The sequence below is a fragment of the Cervus canadensis genome, chromosome 32, assembly GCF_019320065.1.
Source record: "Cervus canadensis isolate Bull #8, Minnesota chromosome 32, ASM1932006v1, whole genome shotgun sequence".
NCBI classification, from domain to species: domain Eukaryota; kingdom Metazoa; phylum Chordata; class Mammalia; order Artiodactyla; family Cervidae; genus Cervus; species Cervus canadensis.
Genome location: NC_057417.1, coordinates 28,116,927 through 28,141,106, shown reverse-complemented (window position 1 = coordinate 28,141,106; position 24,180 = coordinate 28,116,927). Strand labels below are relative to the sequence as shown.

The window sequence follows — 24,180 nt, the reverse complement described above, 5'->3', positions numbered from 1 at the left end:
GGAGGCTTCCAAAAAGAACGTAGCATCCTGGACTGTAGGGAGCTCTGCTCAGAACCTGAGAGGAGAACCTAGCTGGGTGGGTACTCACGGGAGAGGAGGCTACAGTGGCCACGCCCGCATCAGATCCATTGGAGGAGAGGGTAGCAGTGACCACTCCCCCATCAGATCCATTGGAGAGGGTGGCAGTGACTACGCCCACATCATGTCCATTGGAGGAGAGGGTGTCAGTGACCACGCCCACATCAGGTCCATTGGAGGAGAGGGTGGCTGTGACCACGCCCACATCAGGTCCATTGGAGGAGAGGGTGGCAGTGACCACGCCCACATCAGGTCCATTGGAGGAGAGGGTGGCAGTGATCACGCCCACATCAGATCCATTGGAGAGGGTGGCCAGTGTTGCCAGTGGGTGGCTGTGTGTGTATGCCGTTAAAATCTGCGGTTCTGGGACTTCCCTGGTGGTGCAGTGGTTAAGACTCCGAGTTTCCAGTGCAGGGGACGTGGATTTGATCCCTGGCCAGGGAACTAAGATCTCACATGCCAAGGGTTGTGGCCAAAACCCGCCCCCACCGTGGTTCTACTTGTGGCAACCCCTTATAAGTGCACACTTCTCTTTCCCCTTCACTCCCTGCCTGGGGGCTCAGCAGACCCTGGGGCCCATACTTCCTGATCAGGAGATCCTTGAAACTCAAGAAGATCCAACATGCAGGAGATGTGTGTGAGACCCTAGGGAAGTAGCCAGAGAAGCAGGAGTTGGTGATGGGGGCAGGGATGAGCCCCCCTGGACCTGAGCCCTGGGCCAGGAACGGAGAGGGGATGCCCAGCCCTGCAAAGCAGCTGGTGAGGCCCACAGGATGGCGGCATCGTGACCAAGAAGCGATGAACATCCAGGGGTTTGAGTTGGTGTGAGCTGTGGGGGGGGGAACCACCCCCATCAAGGCTGTGGCCAGGAGAAAAGCCTGATATGGCCTCAAAAGCCAGGGGGTTGAAGGGAGGGGGCAGCCCCTTGTACCTTCATCACCCTTTTGCCTTTCTGGGCCACCCCTCAAAGAACCCAGTTTGTAGTCTGCCCAGATGGTCCTGCCCCAGAGCCTGGCTAGTCAGCCGGGTCAGGGGTCCTGCCTGTGACCCAGGCCCTTGGGAACTGTCCCAGGTCTGGGCTCACAGGGGAGACTCTAAACTTGGTTGAATGAGATCTTTAAGAATATGCTGGAAGATCCTGTCCCTCCTTTGTCTCGTTAGTTACGTGGAAGGTTACTGTAAACCTAGGGAGGGACTGGGAGGAGGGCAGGGAGGTGATGACCCAGGAAGTCCTGCTTGGGATGAGGAGGTTGGCATAAGGGACACTGACAGGGCCAGGCCACGTGGTTTGAGGCTCTGACCTGCCTCTGCTTGCAGTCTTCAGGACGCTTGGAGGAAGGGGCTGTTTGTGGGCTGCAAGGAGGGGCCAGCTGGTGAGACATGTCAGGCTCCGTAGCCTGTGCGATGGATGAGTGGGACCCAGGGGTGTGGCGGGGACAGTAGGTGGGAGGAGAAAGGAAGTCCTCAGGATGGGGGGCAGCAGAGAAGAGGCAACGGGGGTACACAGAATCTATGCTGGTGCCCGGTCCTCAGCCACCCCCGCCAGCAGCCGACCCCCATCACGAGACCCCAGAGCCTCCGCAGTCACAGCAGGTTTATTGTCGGCAATAAAGCACCTCGATGCTCTCCCGGGGGGCACAGCCGAGGAGCAGGTGGGGTGGTGGCTGGGAGCAAAGGGGGTGCTGAGGTCCAGGCCTGGTCTCCTGGGCCCCACGCGCCCTCCTGCCTCTCTGGGTCTGAGAAGCGTTAGTACATCTGGGAGTGGGCCACCATAAAGGGTGGCTTCTGGCTGGCTCTGCCTTGGGCAGGAGAGGAGGGCCCCTGGCGCAGCCTGGGGCGAGCGGTAGCAATGGCGGCAGGGAGCAGCCCGGCCTTACAGAGGAGCGAGAGCAACTGAAGCTCCCTGGAGACATCAGGTGGGCGATGACCGGCCAAAGCCTTGTCAGCCCTGGACGTCCGGAGCCCCTGGTCCCCCTGGCTCCCCTGGCCCAGGAGGGACCCAGGCCCTGCATCCCAGTAAGAGGGACTGAGACTAAACGCTGAGAGTGCGCAGGGGTCTCCCCGCACTTGGCGGGGCGCGGCACAGCCTGCGGGGCATCCTCACGTCTGCAGCTCCAGGACGCGGCTGGGCTCCGAGGGTGGCGAGCCGGCTGGGCTGGACCTGTGGGCCTCCTGGAGGTCCCCGAGCACCTGGAGCAGCTCGGCCAGTGGGTCCTCGGGGGCTGGAGGCAGACGTGGGGTCAGAGAAGAGAGGGCGCCCTGGGAGGGAGGCCCCGCCCACGATGCCCGAAAGGGAGCTGGGTGGGCAGCACCTACCTTCCCCAGGGCCCGTTGGCCCGCGGCCTGCCTCTGGGCCCATGCTCAGTTGTCGGTGCTTCTCCCTAGGGGGGAGGACAGGGTGTGAGGCTCCCATGTTCCTACGGGACCCAGGGTGACCCCAGCTGGGCCTCCTGACCTGGAGGGCGTCCTGGGGGCAGGGGCCTGCCTCTTCCAATCTACAGGAAGAGATATGGGCCCAGGTCTCAGCTGGCCCCCGCTCACCTCCCTCGTCCCCCCTTCCAACCCCCTCCCTTGGCCCCACTCACCCCTCACCCCCCATCACCCCTACAAAGGCAGTCAGGAAACCAAGGCTGAAGGGTGTCACTCCTGTTTCGGAGGGCCCTTGGGAAGAGGGCCAAGCGGAGCCTGAACGTCCCCTAGTGTTAACTGGCCGTGGAATGAGTTTCCTTCTTCTGGGAACAGGAGACAGTGATCTTTTTCTTTCTTTTTGGCCACACTGCACAGCATGTGGGATCCTAGTTCCCAGACCTAGGGTCAAACCTGAACCCCCGTGCATTGGAAGCACGGAGTCTTAACCACTGGCCCACCAGGGAAGTCCTGTGAGTGCTGTTTCAAGCGTGGCTCCTGACCGGCATTCACCAATGGCCCCCCAGGCCCCTCAAGTACAATCCTCTGTGCGCTTGCACAGAGAGGTGAGCAGCCTTCGTGCAGACTCTGAGCTCCTTATTGAGGAATTCTATGGGCTCAGCCCTTTGACCGTCTCCCGGATCTATTCTGGGAGAGACGTGTCCCTCTGCTTAGGTCTAACAGGCTCCTCCCCATCAGGGGCCTTCCAGGCCCCAGGGGGTCAGTCTGGTCCCTTACTCCTCTGTTCATTTGCTTCTTCAACATTTGCTAGAAGAAGAGAAATCCGTGCTGTTTAAGCCAACAAATGTATGATAATCTGCTACAGCAGCTGCAGGAAACTAATACAGCAGGGGGCCGTGGACAGGTGATCAGGCCAGAGGCTGGAGTTCCTGGTAGGGCAGAAGTTCTGGGCAGCAGGCTGGAATGGGCCAGGGCTGGTCAGAGGTTCTGGAGGTGGGGAGGCCCTCAAGGCAGGCTGTGCTGGTTAAGAGCCTGGGCACTGGTCCCACCTGAACCCCGGGTGGGTTGGGTTCGAATCTTTGCTCTGCTGCTTCCTGGCTTAAATGGGGGATGATAAGAACCCACCTGCTTCAGTGGCTGCAAAAAGTGGTTTTTTAAAAGCACCCCATGTTTTTTGTGGAGCCAGGGGCTTCCCTGGTGGCGCAGGGGTAAGGAATCCGCCTGCCAAAGCAGGAGACATGGGTTCGATCCCTGGTCCTGGAAGATCACACATGCCTCAGAGCAACTAAGTCTGTGTGCCACAACTATTGAGCCTCTGCTCTAGAGCCTGAGAGCCAAAACTACTGAAGCTCAGATGCCCTAGGGTCTGTGCTCCGCAACAAGAGAAGCCTCTGCAATGAGAAGTCCTCTTGCCACAACTAGAGAGAAGCCTGCAGAGCAATGAAGACCCAGCACAGCGAAAAATATTTTAAAAAATAAAATACAAAAATAAAACTAAAATAAGCTGGAGCCAGGGCTGAGAACCACTGAATTGAGTGAGTTTGCTGAGGGTAGTCCTGGTGCTCCGAGGGGCCCACGGACATGCTGGGCAGATAAGGGGGCAGGGTCAACCGGGGCGGAGATCAACCACAGCCTGACCCTGGGCTTCCACAGCCCTTGGCACCTTCATCCAAATGAGAGCCAGCCTCATGCTGCAGAGATTCAGGCGCCTTACCCTCCCCAGGTGTGGGTGCCCTAGGCAGGAAGGTGTGGGGGTTGGATTAGGAGGGAAGGGACCTGCCACCGTGGAGGAGCCCTGAGCCCCAGTCCTGGCTCCGGCCACCCCTTGTCCCCCAGGACATCCCCGGGGGCTGCCCAGGCTCTGCCGCGTGGGCCTCGCTGCCCCCGCATGGGCCTCCTCACCGCAGTGTGGCCTCCACGCCCAGCAGGTGCCGGTAGATGAGCTGAGCCTCCAGGTCGTGGTCGAGAGGGTCATTCCACTCCTGTAGGGTCACCCAGGACCGCGTCTTGTCACAGCCCAGATCTGGGGGCAAAGAGGGGACGGAGTGGTGGGCAGGCACTGTGAGCATTCACATCTGACTTCCTGGAACGCCGATGGGGGAACTGAGGCCTAGAGAGGGCGAGGGGTGGACTCAGGGGCCCCCCAGTGCGGGGCTGGGCTGGGGGCACAGCCTGGGAGGTCTGGCCCAGGGCCAGTGGGTGGCTCCCACACTCCAGGGTCAGCCCCTCCTCTCCTTCCTGGTCAGCTCCTGAGCGGTTACTGACGTAACTGCAGGATGTGGGAGTTGTGTGGGATACAACCTAGGGTGATGGACCACTTTCTGGAAGATTCCATGCCTGGAAGGATGCTGAGAGAAGCTGGGAACCACAAGGTCATGGTGAGAGGAGCCAGGAGGGCTGTGCCTTGGAATGAGCTGGCTCTGCCATGTGCTGGCTTCACGACCTTGGCACAGACACCTCCCCCTCCACAGCACACGGCTACCCGGCCCTGCCTCGTAGCGCCCTGGAGAGCCCCGCTGCGCCAGTGACGAGGGTTCTTGCCACAAGGTTATAGCCGGAGGCTGCAGGCCAGGCCCACCAGCCAGGGACATGCTCCTAACAAGCTGCCACTGCCCCCTGTCAGAGCCAGGGCTGGGCCAGAGCAGGTGGGCCACCTTCCCAGGGCCCGGACCACGCCGAGCTACAGGGCTCAAGGCTCGGCCTGGCCTTGAGGGCGGAGGGGCTCAAAGTGCTGAGTCTCCTCTGTGACTGGGGAGCAAGAATTTTGTAAAGCAGATACAGATAGTGCAGGAAGATCTGGAACCTTCAAGAACTTTGCTGTATAAGAAGACAGCCACCAGTTGCATGAGACCGTTCATATCAAAATGAATTGAAATTAAAATCGATTCAAAACTCAGTTCCTAGGCTGCTCTCGCCCCATCACAAGTGATCAACAACCACATGTTCACAGCAGGCACACACACAGTGTTGGGCCGTACAGATACACACCATTTCCATCATCATTGAAAGTTCTAGAAGCTTCTGTCATCCCTCTAGGGCGCAAGGCCTAGGGTAACCCCAACTCACAGCTCCAGTATCGGGCTGCCAGTGTGGCAGTATGCAAATTCAGGAGCTTTCTTCAGCCCTCGTTAGCAAGGAATTCCTACAGCATGTTGCTCGGAACCCTGGTTCTGCAAGAAGCTCATTCACTGGGCCGAAAAAGGGATCCCTGGGAAAGGAGTTTGGAAAGAGCTGGACTAAATGGCGTCAGATATGGGATTCTAACTCTGGCCTCCTCCAGGGTCTCCGAGGCACCCACAGGCTTTGTTCACACCAAGTGCAGTTCCCAGACCACCGGGGTCACAGGACCCTTTCTGCCCAGAGCACCTGCATGGCCTGGCTGGCCTCAGGTGAGTACCCATAGCTGCCCAGGTGGCTCCCAGCTGGCAGTGAGGCGGGGCTCCAGAGCCCCACGCCCCAGGCAGGGCCTGAGGCCTATGGGGGACAGACTCAGCACTGTGGATTCCCTGCCTGCATCCCACCTGTCTTGTCCCTCTGGTGGCAGCAGCTCCATTTGTCCCCGCGGAAGACGCCACGGTGGTAGGAGCCCAGCAGGCCGGTGTTGTTGATGCAGACCTTCCTCAGTGCAGACAGCCACTGGTTCAGCTCGTTCACACACTGCAGGGGACGAGGGGGGAGGGGCGCTGATGAGAGGTCACTGCCTCCAGGAAGCCAGCCGTCCTTGAAGCTGCCCTGCCTCTCAGGACTACACAGTCTCGAAAGCTGGCTCAGCAGCTTTGGGGGAATTAGGAAAAGCTGCCCTTTCTCCAGACGCTGGCAGCCCACACCCAGCACATGGCCTGGTGAATAGAGCGAAGGCTGGATTTCAGCCTCCACTGGCCCCCTTGACCAAGCCCCCGGGCAGTCCACAACCTGTTAATTATGTGTGGTGGCTCTGCTATCACCATTTTTTCCCTGTGGCTCTAGACCCTGACCCATCAGGGAGTCCTTGAGGGTTGGGCCCGGTAGGATGGATCTGTGACCTCCCACCCCTGCATCCAACAGAGTCACTCTGGGCAATGAAGCATGCCCCCGCCCCCCACTTCACCGTCCTCCTTGTTCAATGTCTCTGCTCAAATGCTGCCATCAGAGGCCCTCCCTGAGCGCCCCTCCCTGCTGCACCCCACTCTGTCCCCTCCCTGTCTCTCTCAGGCTCCGTTGCTAATGTCAACGAATCATTGACATTAAAATAATGTCAAATATTTTAATTGACATTTAAAATATTTATTTATGGGTCTATCTCCTTCCCTGCGATGGAAGCCCATCAAGGCAAGGACTCTGTTCTGTCTGCCGCTGTACCCCCATCACTTAGATTAGTGCCCGGAACCTAGAAAGTACTCAATTAATATTTTTTAGATGAATGAATGAGTGAATGGGGTTAATACATGAAGAGAAGGGGATTTGAGGGAATGACCCACAGCCACTTGCATAAACATGCGATTGTTATGTGTAGATACATACACACACACACAGAAACACACAGACACCAACTTAAGACAAGTTCCAACAGATGTGTACAATGTGAAGATTCAAGACACAGGGACACACTCAACTACGCACTGGACCACCCCGAGACCTAAGATGCCAAGTGCCTAAGACCTAAGGTGCCAAGGCAGGGCCACACAGACATGGGCATGGCTTCCGAGGCACCCAGACCCCAAGAGACCCCAGACCCATGGCACTCACATCAGCTTTCACACCCACGCTGTGCTTAACACAGCAACAGGCGGTCGGAGGCGCACTCAACCTTCACTCCAGCCTACCCGGGGGGTGGGGGGGATCTTCCCACAGGACCCCTATTGGCGTGGGCACCCCTCCACACGGCCCACACCTTGCACTGCAGGTAGGCAGTCTGGAGCCTGCCTGAGTCGTCCGTGTAGATGACCTGCATGACATGGGAGCTGCCAAAGCTCTTCTCCTCCACTTTCTCTACTGCCCGGATGTTGGCGAGCTTGATGAGGGTGCTCTTCTAGAGGGACGGGGACAGGGAGAGGGAAGCTCAGGGTCCTAGCTGGGGTCACTCCCCTTCCTATTTCTGGGCCTCAGTCTCCCCTTCTGCAGCACCAGGGGTTGGCACTGGGGATCCAGAGGACCCACCCTCCCAGGAGCCTGCTCTGAGAGTGACCTCAGTCAGGACGCATACAAGCAGATGCACCTGGCCTCTTGGGGTCAGTGCCCTAACCCTACCTCACTCACACCCCTGACCAAGAAGCCAGGGCAGGTCACCGTAGCTGCTGCCCAGGACCCCCAAGACAGAGGACCTTCTTCCTCATGGGTCTTAAGTCACCCTATGACTGCCATCAGGGGCCTGCCCCTTCCTGGCTTTCTTCTCCGACCCCGGTGGACCCTGAGGTGGGCTAAGAAGGGACAGTTACCTCCAGGGTGTTCCAACCCCTCAGAGCCCCTCTTACCCTCTTACCCTTACCTTGGAGCTGGGGGTCTTGGCAAAGCTGAGGGCCTCCGTGGTGAGGGAGAAGTGGAGCTTCTTGAAGGAGGAGGACATGAGGGGGCCTTTGCTCTTGGTCCTGTGGATGAAGAGCGGCCCTTCCTTCACCGGGGGTGCCTGCAAGCTCAGGGTCCGCTGCAGGTCCAGCTCTGCGGGCCAGGGAGGTAAGGCAACACGTGAGCCCCAGGCGGAGAGGGGAGAGGGAGAAGGGGCGGGGCCGGGGGGCCGCGGGCGGAGCAAACTTCAACACCGGGCTGTGGGTGGAGGGCGAGAGGCCAGAGGTGGGTGGGGCAGGGGGCGGGGCCGCACCCGGAAGCACTCACCGTCTTTCTCCTGGATGTCCACCAGCTTGGTAATGAAGTCCTTCAGCTGGGCCACGCCCTGGCGCACCATGGGCTGCAGCGGTTCCATCCAAGCCTCCTTAGCCCTGGAAGCTGGCGTGTCCATGTTGCCCACGTTCTGGACCGCCTAGGGGTTCAACAGTAGGAAAGGCCAGCCTCTGCTAGAGTCAGAGAGCAGGCCACGGCCACTCCTACTACCCCCCACCTGCACCCCCCCCACCTGCACCCAGTCTGTGCTACTCCCACTGTAGAAATGGAGGAAGGGGCGACCCAGGCTCTGCTCAAGGGCCCACTCTACCACTCTGTCCTACTGGGGACCGGGGCGGGGGGAGGGGGCAGGGACGGGTCACAGTTTGTGGTCTTTAGGGAACTTATAGTATAGTTGGGACTGAAAGTGAAAGTGAAGTTGCTCAGTCGTGTCCGACTCTTTGCGACCCCATGGACTGTAGCCCGCCAGACTCCTGTTTCCATGGGATTTTTCAGGCAAGAGTACTGGAGTAGGTTGCTATTTCTTTCTCCAAAGGATCTTCCCGACCCAGGGATCGAACCCGGGTCTCCCACATTGTGGGCAGACGCTTTACCCTCTGAGCCACCAGGGAAGTCCATACTTGGGGACAACTTGGGCCCAGTCTATTGACATTCTGCGGATTTCACAGCACTCTGTTCCACTGGGTACCCTGACCCCAGCCTGGTGTTGCCCTTATGGCAACCTGGGAGAAGGTAGATCTGGGAGTTAGAAGGCACCGATTCTTCCAACAGGCAGTGAGACCAGGCCTTGGGCACCCTCCAGCTCGTGGACTTGTTCCCCTAATCCATGAGACCGGGCGACCATGAGAAAACTATGAACACTGTGAAATGCAGTGCCCCAGGAGGGTACCGGCGGCCTGCCACCAGGCGTTCCTAGAGCCAACGGGGAACCCAGCGCACTGCCGCGAGGGCCCCAGGCCAGCACCCAGCTGGGCATCTCCCGCCAGGGTCCACAGCCCCGGACCTTGGCCAGCAGGAGCAGGGTGCGGCTGGTGCGGGCGTCCGCGTGCCGCTCTCGCAGGTGGAAGAGCTTGGGCGCCAGGATGGCAGGAGAGATGAAGCGCAGGCACAGGAAGCTGGTGACGGCGATGAAGGGCACGTTCTGGAGGGGCGCCAGAGAATTGGGGGCTGGACTCCGTGAGGCCTGGGCTCTTTTAACAGCTCCCTTCCCTTTGGGACACTCCCCCTCACTCCCGTGACCTTCCCGAGCCCGGCCCCAGCCTGGGCTTCTAACCATCAATCAGGCCCCTTCCTACCAGGCCCTGAGATACCCGCCCCTTCTTTTGCCGCCACTTTCTCCCCTCCGTCCAGCCCCACCGGCAGAGGGCGCTACCTCGTCCTGGGCGCTGGGGAAGCGCTCGCGCACGCGCCGGAAGAGCTGGCGGAAGGTGGCCCGGACCACGGCGGGGCACGCGCGAACCGAGCGGCTAAGTGCGCTCAGCAGCGCCCCCAGGTGGGCGCGCAGCGTCTGTGCGCTCTGCTCCAGCACCTCGGCCTCGGTCTGCGGGCGGTGCAGTCCAGAGCACCTGAGTGGGCCCCGGGGGCGGACCCGCCGAAAGATCGAGGTCAGCGCCTGCACCCACGACTCGGACAGGGGCGCCCGGAGACACAGGTGTAGAAAGCCGAGACCGGGACACAGACAACATACAAGTGGGCAGAGCGGACGAAAGGCCGACTCAGGCAGAAAGAAACCCACGCATACTTGCAGAAAGGGCCTGACCCTTCCCCCTGCCCGCCACCCCACCCCACCCCCAGGGATCACCCCTGGCCTCACCCTACATCCTTGACTTCCACCTTGCTGGGATCCAGCTCCACGTACTTCTTTTCCTCAAATACGCTGTCAATGATGGGGCCCAGGACTCCGTGCAGATACCGCATCCCTGCCACCTGGGGGCCACCGCGAGCAGCGTTGGTCCCGCCTCCCACCTCCAGCTACCTGCCCTCTCTCCCCGCAGCTGACCTCCCAGCCACCATCTGCCTGCTGTAGCCACCCAGGGTAGAACCTGGCACATACAGGGGACGGCAGCTCAACAAACTGCAGCTACATGAATTAATGAATGAAAGGAATTCTTAGCCTTAAAGGGCCCCGGACAGGAGACAGATAAGTTTAAGGCGCAGCTCAGTCTCTTGGCCTCTACGAATCTCAGTCTCCTCATATATAAAACAAAGACAATATGCCATGCAACCTCACCTTCAGAAAAGACTCCATGGATTTGGATGCCAGAGAGTTGCTCCGGAACAGGGTGTTGGCCTCACCTACAAGCAGAGGTTCCCACGGGTATGGGGCTGGGAGAGTGACAAGGCTTTGGGGAAGGGGACAGAGGAAATTGGGCCTGGGGCTCCGTGCTGGCCACTCAGTAGCCTCCAGGCCACCTGTCAACTCTCAGCCTTTTGCTTTTTCCTTTACTTCCGAATCTGACCTGTCTCCTGCCTTAACTGGACCCATCAGCCTCCTGCAGGAGGACCCCGGGGTTTCTCCCCTCTGAGCATCCCTGGAGTCCTAGGCTCCTCCCCCGACCCCCACCCGGTGCCCTCAGACAGGCCACTCCCTCCCAGGCCTCACTGGTGCGGCTCAGCTCCAGCTGAAAGAGCAGGTCCAGGAAGTCTTTGGCTAGTCCCTGCCCCAGGAAGAGCTTGAGCAGGGTGGTGGCCACCTCCTGGCGGTACTCCGTGCTGGTCGTCTCCTCAATGAGTGAGATCAGCTGCCCTGGGCTCTGCAGGAGGCGGCGAGGACAGGCGGGGCTGCAGGATGCACAGGAGAACCCCAACCCTTCCCTCTGAGGACCGCAGAGGACCACGGGGAAGGGGGGCCACTGTCCCAAGGGACGCAGAGGACCACGGAGGGGCCCCGGGCACCAGCTGGTTCCTTACCATTCTGACAACTCAGACCGTTGCTCTTCAGAGCGTGTTTAGGAGGACAGGGAGGACACGCCTACGGTCCCTGAACCTCCCACCGTCCCCCAGGGGCCCCCTCACCTGGGTGCCCAGCTTCACCTCTCGGCACAACAGCTGCACCAGGGGCTGGTAGCAGCCGGATGGCAGCACCGTCTCATCCCGCAGCCGCACCTCCAGCTGCAAGGAGCCCACGTGGCCCCTGGAACAGGCAGCCCGTGACCTCTCCACCTGGGACCCAGGCCGCCCGGGGCCAGCCCCCTTCCCCACGGCCTCCGTCTTCCCTGCTGTCCCTCTGAGCGAGCCGGCCTGCCACCGGAGTTTCCTTGCACTGTCTCCCCCCACCTCCCACTCTCTGCCCCGCTGTTCTGTTTGGAAAGCCCTTGCTGCCTCCATCCTCAGGGGAGCTCCATCCGTCTTCAAGGCCTGGCTCCCTGCCACCTCGAGACTCCTGTGGACCCCAGGCTTCACCCATGTGGGCGTGCTGGGCTCCCCGGCCTTGAGTCTGTCAACTCCCAGAGAACAGCTCCCCCATGTGTCTATTTTACACTGGAAGCAAATCCCCAAGCATCCTGACAACCTGCCAGGGGAAACCAAGGCTCAGACTGGGTAAACAACTTGCCACCTCAGACCTAACTTCCAAGCTCCCCTGTTCTGACCCCTCCTGGGGAGGCCGCTGACTAAGGCTTGACAGTCTCTGAGTCCCCACTGCCTGCAGGACAGCCCGGCTAAGTGACAAGTGACAAGACTGCCGTGGCTGGGTCTACGGAAATGTCTTGGAGTTGGACACAGCGGTCCACCCAGCCCCTGTCCTGAGGAGGGTGTGTGGGGGGGTGGTCTGGGACCTTCTGTGGACAGACGGAGCTGAACCATCCGAGGTGAGGAACACTGCTGTTCCTCCACTTCCGGGCTGAGTAGAAAGCAAGGGGGCCAGAGGGCTTCCTTATAGGGTTGCCAGATTCACCAAAATAAAGACACAAGGCACTGTTACACTGAGTTATCTTAAATAAAGTTTGTCTCATATATTTCACGGACGTACACCAAAAAATCAGTTCAAGGTTTATCCCAAATTCAGCTTCACCAAACATCCCATATTTTATCTGGCAACCCTACTCCTGAAAAAGTGGGGGAAGAGTGAGAGCTATGGCTCAGGGACACTGACTCAGAGTTCCGGGGACTAGAGCTCTGGTCTAGGGTCTGCAGGGACACCCTTAAAGGGGAAGTATCTGAAGGCTTGTTCTAGAATCTGCCAGAAGACTGAAAGCAGGAGACTTGTACTGCTTTGGAGCTCTGAGGTCAGGGCTGAGTCCAGGACTGTCAGAAGGGGAGGAGGAGGAGATGCTGGCCTGGGTGGGCCAAGGGCACAAGAAATCTGGGGCCAATCACTCAACCCCGACTGGCACACCTGTCTGCCTCCTGGAGCCGAGGCTCAGCCTCCCAGGGCCCAGACCCGCCACCCCTGCAGCCAAGCCCCAAGCACTCACTCTTCCCGCCGGCTCTTGGACTGGTCAGGCTGCAGCCGGAACCAGCCCTCCTCCCGCTGGGCCGCCCACAGTCTCTGCACGTTGAACACCACCTGGGAGCAGGACAGGCCTTGGTTGTTGGCGGGGGAGGGGTGGAGATGACCCGAGGCTGGGGTCCTCATTTCTCTTCCTTGCCAACCACTGTTTTTTCGAGAGGGGGGTACCTGCTGAGGGCCCCTGTGCACCTGGGGGGTCCCGGGCCTCCTGGGTGCCCCTCTGGGGGACGGGATGGTCGGAACGGAGGCTGGCAGGGGCGGCCTGAAGGGGCAGGGTGCTCACTTTGCCCAGGAAATCATTGCGACTGACAAGGTCCCAGTCCCAGGCCTCCACGCACAGCGCCTCCGCCGCCCCCTCCTCCAGCTCGAACTCAAATGTCTCGTTCCAACGTGGGTAGCATGACTTTTTCACGATCTGCCCAAAAAGAGATCACTGATCACTGGAGGCGGGCTGACTCCACCAATCTCCCCAGGGCCACCCCACACACCTCCCTTGGGCACCCCCCAGGGGCTCTGAGGCAACATCCCCTCCTCGACCGGGCAGAAGCCCCAAGATAGCAGAGGTAATGATTCCATGTCCAAACCCCTACTCACTTCTTAAGTGGGGAAATCGAGGCCCAGAGCGGGTAAGACACTAGTCCAAGGTCACACAGCAAAATGATAGCAGGCTGCCCTGAGAACCCAGGTCTCAACGCCCTCCCCACCAGGGCTGGGCCCCCCACCCTGGCTGCTTCCAGAGTTGAGAAAAAAACAGTGTGGGCAGGGGGTGGGCTTGGCAGATTAACCCCTAGGTGGGCAGACTGTCGCGGCCCACCCGGGCCAGGAGTGAAAGGCAGCACAGACCATAGGAGCTGGCACCAGAAAGGTGGGACCTGGGTGCACCCTGGGAGGGGTCGCCCTGCTTCCCTGAGCCTCCTCTGAGAGACTGCAGACCTCAGCTGACCTCCCCGGTGATGGTGAAAAAGGATGAGGCAGTGAGGGCCAGGGCGGGTCCCTGAGCCCCCCGGCCCACTTCCGGCCCCCCAGCCTCCTCACCGAGGTCTCCTGCGTGCGGCCGTTGTATCGCACTCGGACAAAGGGGTCAGATGCGCCATTACGGTCCTTGGGGGCGAGGTCCCTGCAAGGCAGCAGAGCACCCACTTGTCACCCAGCCTCACCCAGGTGGACACCCCCCACCCCACTGTGGGGTGACCCTACACCAGGCTGGAAAGGCCTGGGCGCAAGCTGGGAGGCTGTGGACAGTGTCCCTCTGTTTTCTGGACCCTGACTCCCACTGCATTCACCCCATGGACCCCCACGTGTCCCCCACACCAGGCTAAGGGTCCTCCAAGGCCCCTTCTGACTCCAGCCAGCTGCTGCACCTCCAAGGGGGGGGCGGGGAAGTGAGGCAAGCGCGGCTTGGAATAGCCCGGCCCAGGGGCACCTCTCACTGCCCTCCGTTCACAGGGCAAGGCTCACCTCTCTGAGCCTCGGTTTCCTCATCAAGAAAGTGAAGAAGACAATCCCTTGAATGGAGATAACGGGCTCCTAGAAGGCCTGTCCCTGAAATACCCCCTCCTACTTGAGGGGGGCCCTTGGGGAGCAACCCCCACCACCATCCTGCCCTCTCCCCATAGCTGGTCCTTCACCAAGACCAAATCTGGCCACGGTGCCCCTGGCTTAGCACCCTCTTTGGAAGAATCACGAAGCCCACCCGCCTTCCCTTCCCTGGAAATATTATTTTCTGCTCTTTTCTGTCTTCCAGTTTATGCCTCTTGTGACTGCTTCTCTTTCCTCCTCAGAACTGCCTATTAAAATTCCAGAGCGTGGCCTTGAGAATCTGCCCAGAAACATGAGGAGAAAATGTTCTTCCTGCCTCTGCAACAAAGGCAGCTCCTTAAGGGGTCAAGAGCCAAGGACAGTGGGGGACAAGTCCCCTCACACACCAAAGGGGTGTGTGACTGACCGCCGTCCTCCCACCTCGCCCCCAACCCCGTCACTTGCTAAGAGGAGGCCAGGTCATGTGTGCGTGTGTGTGTGTGTGCATGTGTGTGAGCATGTGAGCACTCAGGTTACACACAGCCTGGCCTGGGTGAGGCTGAGGATGGAGGAAGTGAGTGGGCAGAGGGGTGGACGGTCCGTGAGGATGACAGGGCGTGAGGGGAGTGACTGTACGTCTGCCCAAGTCCAGCCCTTTCCCTGGGGCTGGCTGCACATGTCCCAGCCCCAGGATGCAAAATAAAGCCCGGTGGAGCCATAGGCCCCGCGTTCAGGAGGCAGGCCTTCCTCCCTAGTGGCCAGCCACCCCGCGGACACTCCACAGGTGCCGGCCGGCTGGTGTGTCCCTCCATGGGCTGCCCCCGCTCCTGCCCCAGGGGCAGGCAAGGACCCTGAAAGGAAGGTGCTTCTCACGGAGTTTGTGTGACTCACACTCAGGCCCAGACAGGAGTGGAGCCTGCAGCTAAAAATACCCTGGTGGGGGCGGGGGGTTCCCTGGTGCAGGTGACAGGCCCAGCTTCCCATCCAAGTCACTGTCCCTCCCGGGGAGAACCCCAACCCTTGCCTCGGGAGATTTTCAGCAACTCCTTTCATCTCCCCCCGCCTCACCCTACCCTACGGAGGACTCCCCGCCAACCCCACAAGTCAGGCCAAGTTCACAGTAAAGTTAAACCCAGGGGAAGCCCAGTCCTGGCACTGGGGCTGGACGATCGGGGAGCAGGGTCCCTTCCCCCATTAACCCCACTGCTCGAGGATGCCTGAAAGTCCAGCATCAGAACAGCATCCTTGCCCCTAAGAGACACAGCCTCCCACGGGGTCACCGGCGAAGCGTCTTCATGTCCCCAGTTCCCCTCAGAGCCCGCCGTCCAGGGAGCAAGCCTGGTGGTGTCAGGGAGAGGAGGCCGAGCACCCACGGTGGATTTCTCTAGTTTCGGGGGGCCCCCGGCCCAGCTCCCCATGGCTCACCTGGCCTCCAGCACAGAGCAGCGCAGCCGGGCCCGGGTCCCCGGCACCACCTCCAGCCGCAGGTGGATCTCACCCTGCACCTCCTCATCAGGGTCGACCTCGGTCAGGTGGGCCCACCCGCTGAAACCTGAGGGGCCGCGTCTCAGCCAGGGGCCTGGCCCTTCTCCCGCAGACCCCCAGGCACCCCGGGCCCCTGCGCGATCGCCTCGGGGTCCTCTCAAGCTCTTAGGAGGCTGGGGCTGCTGCCCCCAGTGGCAGGTGGGGACACGGAGGGTCAGGAGCTGAACTGCGGTGGGGTCAAAGTCCACGTTCAGAGTGGTGCCAAGCTCCATCTGGTGGCCCTGCCCCTGCCCCATCCTGGGACCGGCCTCTCTGCCTCAGTTTCCCCATCTTAAGAGACGGGGAGAGTGGGCTGCCAGAAGGAGGATGTGACAGATGGGGGTACGACAAGGGGATGGCATCACGGGGGCCACTGGCCCCTGAGCGGCCAGCTGGGGCCACAAGCAGGAGAGACCTCAGGCCTGGCACGGGCCAAGAGGCCCCGTGAGTCAGCAGCAGCCCGCCCCAGCCTCACGGATGGGAGCAGGTGGGTGCCGGCAAGGCCCCCTGGGAGTCACGGGGGCTCAGGCCAGCAGAGCCTGAAGCACCTCTGAGCTCCTGGCCTGAACCTTTACCGGCAGATGGTGACTCAGCCCAGAGCAGCAGCACCAGGTCACACGGCCAGGCTGGGGCAGGGCTGACCCCTCCAAACAATGTCTGTGTCCCCCGAATCCTCCAGGGGCTCTCTAGCCACGTCCCGCTCCAGGCCAACCCCCGAGACTTAGGACACTGGGAACCAGGCCGAGGAACGCTGGTGGGGTACACAGCCAGCCAGACTGGGAGGAGGGGTCCCCACACCTCAACAATGGAGCATAAGAGGCCCCTTCCTCTGCATGCAGAGGTCTCAGATCTCACCACTAGCAGCCCTTCATCGCCCTGGGGGTGATGTGGTCCCAACTAGGGGGGCAGAATGGTCCCAGCTAGGGGGCAGAGGCCAGGGAATAGGCGATGGAGAGGGCCACAGGCCCTTCTGGGGAGGGCAGCGATGGCTCTCCTGAGCACGGGGCCTGACAGAGCCCAGAGGAAGGTCTCAGAGCGGGGGATGGGCCGGGGACTGGGCAGACCAGTGGGCAGGGGACGAGAAGCAGGCGTGGCCTCCCTCCTGGGGTCTTACCCTTAGGGTGAGCGGCCAGCGTGTCCCTGGTAAGGCAGACCTTCCCGATGACATCGTCCCGGCTGGAGAGTGGAGAAGAAGCGGGAGCTGGGCAGGGCTGGCACAGAGCCTGGGACCCCCAACCCCACCCCCTTCAGGGCCCCTCTTGGGAGGCTGACACTGCGGTCACTTACAGGAGCCCAGAGCAGGACCCGTGACCCTCTGGCAGGCCCTCTCGGGGGCACAGGCCATGTGTCTGCACATAAACTTACACGTGTGCCTACCTACATGCCCAGCTCTTCTCTCCAGGTGCCTGTTTCCAAGCTCGCATCCCCATGCACACACAGCCCAGCGCTCACACGCACGTGTGACGGGGTGGGAGCACAGTGAACCCACATGCACGGACACAGACGCTGCACATCCAAGCCCCACACCCTGCAGGTCCCCCGGGGCTCCCCTTCCTTCCAGGCTGTAAAGAGGAGGCAAAGTGACCCACAGTCCCAGAGAGGGACAGGGGGGTGGGGTCCAGGTAGGGAGCGGGGTTCCACCCACCTGAGGGCATCCTCATCCATGACGTAGAAGGCCACCGAGTGGAAGGTGGGCGGCAGGTGCACCTGGTACTCCTCGCCCCAGAAGGGGCACAGGGTCTTCCACACAGTGGCCGTCCTGCAGGAGACGACCCTCAGCACCGCCCGCAGGCCCCGGGCTGGGATAAGGCAGTGGGCGCTGCAGGGCTCGAGCCCACCCGTCCCCACATCCCCCTCCGTTTCCCGGAACGGCTCCTCTGCTGGGTGATGATTCTCCCTGTCCCTCCATCGTCCGCCGCCCATCATCCCCTCCTGACCATGCTCTCTGCCCTGGGTGGGGTACTGGCTGCATCTATCAGGCCATTTTCCATTTGGGGAAACTGAGGTCAGAGTTGGCAGTCGCTGGCTGGCCTCAGGTCACACAGCAGGACAGCAGCAGAGCCAGGACCAGAAGCCTAGCTTCCCAGCCCCCCTGGCCCCTGATGCTGAAGAGACTCGCTGAGGGTGGAGGCAGGGGGATGGCCAAGCTGACTCTGGGGACAGACGGTCCTCCTAGGGGGAGCCTGAGAGCCAAGGTGTCGAGCCTGCCCCACAGAGCCAGCTCTGGTTCATCCCAGGGCAGAACCCTCAACTCATAGGGCTCCAGACACTTCCCTGGTGGTCCAGTGGATAAGACTGTGCACCCATTGCAGGGGGCGTGGTGAGTTCCATCCCTGGTCGCAGAAGTAAGATCCCACGTGCCCGTGCGGTGGTACCAAAATAAACCCCTCCAAAATCCTAGGGCTCAGCAGTGTAAGCTGAAACCCTCCAAGGACCCAGATGAAAGCGCAGGGAATCGCCTTCACCCCAAACACTTCTTGGACAGGCCACTTGAACTCAGGCCTTGATTTCCCTGTCTGTCCTTGAGACAACCCGAGCAGTCAGGCATCTCCCCACCCTGCTCCCCGCATCCCCCACAGTGTCCGTGCTCGGGAGAGAACCTGGAAAAAGGCACGCTGTTTGCAGGTGGGAAGCACTGTGGGGCTGACGGCCTTGGCTATTGATCGATCAGCAGTGGGCACCCCAGTGGGCAGAAGAGTGGAGCGGCTCTGGCCAAGAAGTTCGAAGGCAAAGGCCTTCGTGGGAGAGGGTACCAGACAGCAAAGACCCTGCCCAGGATCATGGGACCCACGGGGAAAGGGATGCAGCACAGGGGAAGGGGCCGTTCTGGGCAAGTTAGTTTTTGTTTTTTAATGGGATGTGATGCTGTTGTATGGAGCTCATTTTAAGGATTAAATGGGCTGCAAAAGGTTTAGCACTGGGCCTGGCAAAGTCCATCCTCCCTGAGTGACAGCTGTGGTTACCACCCATTATCCTCTGGCCCTTTGGCCGGTAGTAAAGTTGTCAAGAGGAACAGTGGGTGGGAGGCCCTTGGCTGAGCGCCCAGTCCACAGTAGATAATCCCTCTATGGGCGTTAAGGTCTGTAATTAGCAAGGCTAGTCGGTCTTTTCTCACCTCCCAGCAGGATGTCAGGGCCTAATGGGCCCCAAGGAATCAGGTGCTCCAAGCCCTGGCCATCTCCATGCAAATTTCACACGCCCTTAGATGTGGGAGAGGGGGGCGGGGCAGGAGGAGTGGGAGGGGCGGGGCGGGAGGAGTGGGAGGGGCGGGGCGGGGGCGGTACCTGATGATGGGCTCGTTGTCCACCTTCACGATGCAGTAGGGGTCGCTGCTGCCGGTGCTGCAAGAGAGGGTAGGAGCTGATGGGGGCGGGCGGGCCATGGGCACCCCTCCTTCCACCCCAGGAAAAACGATAGTCCAGGCTGAGGCACCAGGTCCTCGGCTGGGACCCAAAGACTCCTCCGGCTGAAAAGTGTGCCCCCACCCTGGGTCCGGGAGGGGGCTGGTGAGGCAAAGGCCGGAACCTGCACCAAGGCTCTCCAGCCACTGCTTCTCCAGCTCGGGATAGGGCGCTTCTCCTTCCTGCCGGCTCCCACAGCCCCCAACCCTGCCTCGTTCAGGGGAGGACAGAAATAGCAGTCACAGAAGCCCCTCCACCACGTCAGTCTCTCCTCTGAGCCTTGGTTCCTGCTGTTCCTTCTGCCTTCCCACTCCTCCCAAGACCCCTCCCCAGACCCCCTCCTCTGAGAGCCCTCACCTGTCCCAGAGGCTGGGAGTAAGGTCTCCCCTCCCATCCCAGCTAGTGATGTATTGTCATCAGTTGCCTCCTCTGCCTGACTATAACCCGAGAGTAGGGACCACTTCTGTGTTGACAGGGCTTGGCACAAGACGGGGTCCCTTGTGAGTGTTTGTTGAGTGGAATGAATGAAAGAATGAAGACAGCCATCAGCCTCAAGCTCCCAGCCATCTGGGAAAGAATAAATAGGGAAGGCAAGCTAGAATGGCTTGGTTTCTCCTGTCTTCGTTGGCGGGGGATTCCTGGGGTTGAGGGCAGCCCTAGCCAGGCCCAGGGTGGCTCCTGAGCAAAAAGCGGGAGTGGACTTTCTCCAGAAGTGCCCTTCAGGTCTGCGACCCATAAAAAGGAAGGAGATTTGCATGTTGATGGTTGGGGAATTCCAAGCCCAGCTTCCCTACTCAAAAGGGGATCTTCCTGCAGAGGAAGCTACTGGAGACAAAGGTTCTCCTGACACTGATGGGAAATGTCTCCCAAGACTCAGTCCCTCCTCCCCGTAGATTGGGACCTGTAACGGCAGCTCACAGGGTAGCTGACCTGACCTGATGTGAGGACCAGCCCCTAGACTGTGTTTAGTAAACGTTAGCACCGCCCTGGACTCTGATCTTCTGTTTGTAACCCTCTCCCATTGTTCAAGAGCCCGGCCCCCAGGTTGGGAAACTAAGATTCCACGTGCCTTTGGAGCAACTAAGTCCTATGCAAGGCAACTACTGAGCCCTCGAGCCACAACAGGAGTCCATGCACCTTAGCTAGAGAAGATCCCATGTACTGCAATTAAGACTTGATGCAGCGTGGGCATTTAAGGACCTGAGCCCAATGATGGTCCCTGGCCAGCTGTTGGGACTTGTGCTGTCTGCCCTTGGGCTGGGCCCCTTCCCACTTCTTCCCCAAATCACTCAATGCTGCTGCTGGCCCAGCCTGGCTCCTTGCAGGGCCTCTATATTTAGGGCCTTGGCAGTTTCCAGGCTGTAGAAGGGGGAGGATCAGGGCAAATCCTGAAATAGCCCCGGGACCGTCCCCAGGGCCGCTGGGCAAGGGAGCCAGCAGGTCACCAGTCACCATGGGACTCAGCTCCTCTCTGGCTGGCCCAGGCACCCAAGGATGAGGAGGAAGCAGGACAGAACCGGGCAGGCTCTGGAAGCTGTTCGGGGAGCACCGCTGGGCCCTGTGCCCTTATGGGGACTAAAACCCCAGGAGTGGAAGTGGCAGGGAGGCGGGTGGCCACTGTGTGATGACCACCCCTCCTCCGAACTCAGTCAAGATGGGTCACCAAGAGTGAAGGCGAGCTCCCTGTCCTCAGAGGCATCCAAGTGCCAGCTGGAAGGGATGTTGCTCGGGAGTCAGGCTGGGGGCTCATGAGGCCCAGGGGTGCAGGCTCACCACCATCACCCCCACCTCCAGCACTCAGGGAGGGCCTCCTGAGATCTCTGGATTCCTGCCATGCCTAAGCCAAATGCTTTGCATGGCATTTGCGAGGCTGGGTCCCCACTGAGCCCCACAGCAAGCTTGCAACCTGGGTCCATCTAGGATGCTTGGCCTGTCAGTGGCAGAGTGAATTTGAATCCTGACTTCTCTCCCTACCAGCTGTGTGGCCTTGGCAAAGAACTTCCATATCCTGAGCCTCAGTTTCCCCATCTACAAACATTTGTTGTAGCATTTGTTGGCGCAATGTTCAGTCACCCAGTCGTGTCCGACTCTTTGGGATCCCATGAACGGCAGCACACCAGGCTTCCCTGTCCTTCACTATCTCCCAGAGTTTGCTCAAATTAATGTCTATTGAGTCAGTGATGCCATCCAACCATCTCATTCTCTGTCACCCGCTTCTCCTCTTGCCCTCAATCTTTCCCAGCATCAGGGCCTTTTCCAGTGATCAGCTGTATAAAGTAGATATGAGACGACTCAATGGAAAAGACTGATGCTGGGAAAGGTTGAGGGCAAGAGGAGAAGCGGGCAGCAGAGGATGAGATGGTTGGATGGCATCACTGACTCAATGGACGTGAATTTGAGCAAACTCCGGGAGGTGGTGAAGGACAGGGAAGCCTGGCGTGCTGCAGTCCATGGCAGCACAAAGAGCTGGACACGACTTGGAGACTGAACAGAGGACTGCATGGGAAAGGTCTTCAACACATCTGAATCTCCTCTACTGTGGACCAGGTGTCCCTGAGGGCGCTGAGAATGCCGAGACGAATGAGTCACGGTCCCTGTGCTCGGAGTCACGTGGCACAGGCAGCCCACGAAGGAGCAACTGGTACCCAGGGCTTCATCCTAACTCCAGCTGATCCAAAGTGCTGCAGGGCAAGGAACCCTGCCCAAGGGCACCAGGGAAAGCTCTGGAGGGAAGCAGAAGTTTGGAAGGGGTCCTGAAGGATGAATAGGAGTTTTCCAGTGGCCCCCGAAGGGAAGTGTTTGAAGGCGGAAGACTCACACATGTGCAAGAGCAGGGCTCTGGAGGCCAACGGCCCAAATGTGAGGGCCTGAGGTGGCGCGGGTTCACAGCTGGATCTAAGAGATGGTTGATGAGTCAGAGCTGCCTATACCAGCCACTATGTCGAAGACAGACCAAAGGAGGAGAGGGGAGGGGAGTACACAGGAGCGCAGAGCAAGCAAAGAGATCCTGGAGGCAGAACCCACAGAACCTGGTGACCCCTCTCCTGGGGATGGAGGCACCCTCCGAGGAGCCCCTTACCTGCGCAGAGGCAGGGCTGGGCTGGGGAACCGGGCACCAAGGCTCCCAGGTGGGCGGAGTGCACAGTTTCACTGCCCTCGGCAGCTAAGAGCCTGGAGTCAGGCACTAGGGCCAGCGCTGCGGGGATGGGGAGGGAGGCGACAGACGGAGGGGCTGCACCTCCCAGCCGCCACCAGCCGGAGAAGGCCAAGCTGACCTAGATACCAGTGCCAGCATGGGGTGGGGGCGGGTGCTTGGAGGCTGGGCCTGGAGACTGAGACCCTTCTCCTAGCTCATCTGCTTCCCCACCCGAGAGACCACGTTCCCAGCTCCAGCTCCCCTCCCCTCACACAGCGAAACCCACCTTGACACAGCCCGCCCAGCACCCTCCCTCACCCATCGCCATGGCAACTGCTGAGCCTGGCCGCCTCAGGCCCAGGGGGCCTTGAACTGGAACTGCTCGTGGCGCTGAGCGTGCTGGGAAACTCACGGGGACCACTGTGCGCGGGAGGGAGGTGCCTGAGCCCCCCTCCTCCTGCACCCCACTGCCGGTCCGCCGCCTCTCTGCATCCCGGCACCCGCTGAGGAGCCCGGGGGTGGAGAGGCTGCCGGCCAGCAGACTTTGGACCCTAGGCTGCCTCCGGACTCCCCCGCCCCCGCCCTTCCTCCAGGCAGCCAGGCCCCTCAGGCTTCATACTTTCCATCACCCTCCAACTAGGGGGATTTCCTCCTCCAGTTTACAGCGGAGAAACAGAGTTGGTGGAGAGTGAGCCGCCTAAGGCGCATAGGAAGGGGGCGGCAATGGGATCGGACAGCTCAGCTCTGGCATCTACTGAGAAGGGGGGGGGGGCGTGCTTTGGAAACCTCAAATCTGGCCAGGGGCCAGGCAAAGTCCTAGATGTCAGTGCTTGTGAGGAGCCCTAGGATTAAGACCTTGCTCTGCCACCTGAGGCCAGGATCTCCCTGTTCTCGGAGCCTCCGTTTTCCCATCCGTAAAATGGACCAGTGACAGAGGCCTTACTGGGTGGTTTTAAGGGTTAAAGGCTGCTGCTTAGGCAACGCGGATGACACAAGAACAGCGACTCCCCAGCCAGCCCATCCTGCACAGACCCTGCCTCTTGACCAATAGGTCTACTCTTCAGACCCATCCTTCCCTTTTCAAAGGCACAGCAGGAAGCCCCAGGGCATTTCGGGTGCACACTGCCAGGAACTAAGTGTTCCAGAATTATTGAGGAAGAGAGAAGACCCTTCGTTTTTAGGGGGGCACTCCACCCCCTCCAGCCACACCCCCCGCAGTGCACAGAGACAACTCCTTTTCGATGTCTTCCCCATGCCAGCTCCAGTTATATCAAAGCCCCTTCCGCTTGAGGGCCGCCGTCTTCCCTCCCCGTTCACTGAAGGCCCCTTATAGCCCCCCCCCGCCCCCTCCCCAGTCCCGGGCCCTTCCCTGTCATCCCCTGTCCGATGTTCCAAGCACATCTCACTGTCCCCATTTCCCTGCCTCCCACCGCAGCCGCACTCGCCACACCCTCGCCACCACTGTGGGCGGGCCGTGTAGACCCCAGAAAGGTCAGGCGGGCATAAGGGGCAGCACCCCTCCTGGAAAGTTGGGGTTCCCATCCCCAGCCTTGCTCACATGTCCTTGGCGGGCAGGTTCTTCCCCTCCACGATGCGGATGGACAGCGAGCTGCGCTTGGCCATCGCGGGTCCGCGACGCGGGGTCCTTGGCCAGGGGAGCCGGACGCCAGGTTCCAGTGCAGCGGTCGGCCGGCGGGCAGGCGAGCGCTGGACTGGGCGCCGGAGGGGGGCGGGCCCCGCGAGGCAGGGGAGGTAAACGCGGGGGCGGGGGAATCTCGTCCACTTCATTCACCCCCGCCCCCGCCCCACGTGCGGGGGGACACAGCGCCCGGGCGGACCAATCGGCCGCCGGGGCTCCCCAGGGTGGGCGGGGCTGGCCCGAGCCGCGGCGC

General features: G+C 60.6%; 1 protein-coding gene across 2 annotated transcripts; it reads right to left on the bottom strand.

Annotated features, from left to right (window-relative positions):
- Positions 1-1,657: 1,657 nt before the first annotated feature.
- RASA4B (RAS p21 protein activator 4B) lies at positions 1,658-24,065 on the bottom strand. Of its 2 annotated transcripts, XM_043456154.1 has the most exons (21): positions 23,847-24,062; positions 19,036-19,092; positions 17,397-17,510; positions 16,866-16,927; positions 15,653-15,779; positions 13,745-13,826; positions 12,993-13,124; positions 12,675-12,766; positions 11,275-11,392; positions 10,862-11,012; positions 10,490-10,554; positions 10,073-10,185; positions 9,632-9,824; positions 9,263-9,400; positions 8,254-8,398; positions 7,910-8,079; positions 7,316-7,453; positions 5,967-6,102; positions 4,348-4,468; positions 2,395-2,459; positions 1,658-2,300 (listed from the first exon to the last, which is right to left on the bottom strand). In XM_043456154.1, the coding sequence occupies exons 1-21, from the start codon at positions 23,909-23,911 to the stop codon at positions 2,179-2,181; spliced, it is 2,406 nt and encodes an 801-aa protein (XP_043312089.1). In that variant the 5' UTR covers positions 23,912-24,062; the 3' UTR covers positions 1,658-2,178. The 2 variants fall into 2 exon arrangements, with proteins under 2 accessions (XP_043312089.1, XP_043312090.1); XM_043456155.1 differs by lacking the exon at positions 7,316-7,453 and having other exon boundaries at positions 23,847-24,065.
- Positions 24,066-24,180: the final 115 nt, after the last annotated feature.

Excerpts from the sequence above, each read along its gene's own strand:
- RASA4B (XM_043456154.1), bottom strand. The coding sequence starts at position 23,911 with ATGGCCAAGCGCAGCTCGCTGTCCATCCGCATCGTGGAGGGGAAGAAC. Across the intron at positions 19,093-23,846 it reads AACCTGCCCGCCAAGGACAT|CACCGGCAGCAGCGACCCCT; the intron begins GTGAGCAAGGCT and ends CCTCTCTTGCAG. Across the intron at positions 4,469-5,966 it reads CCACCAGAGGGACAAGACAG|ATCTGGGCTGTGACAAGACG; the intron begins GTGGGATGCAGG and ends CTTTGCCCCCAG.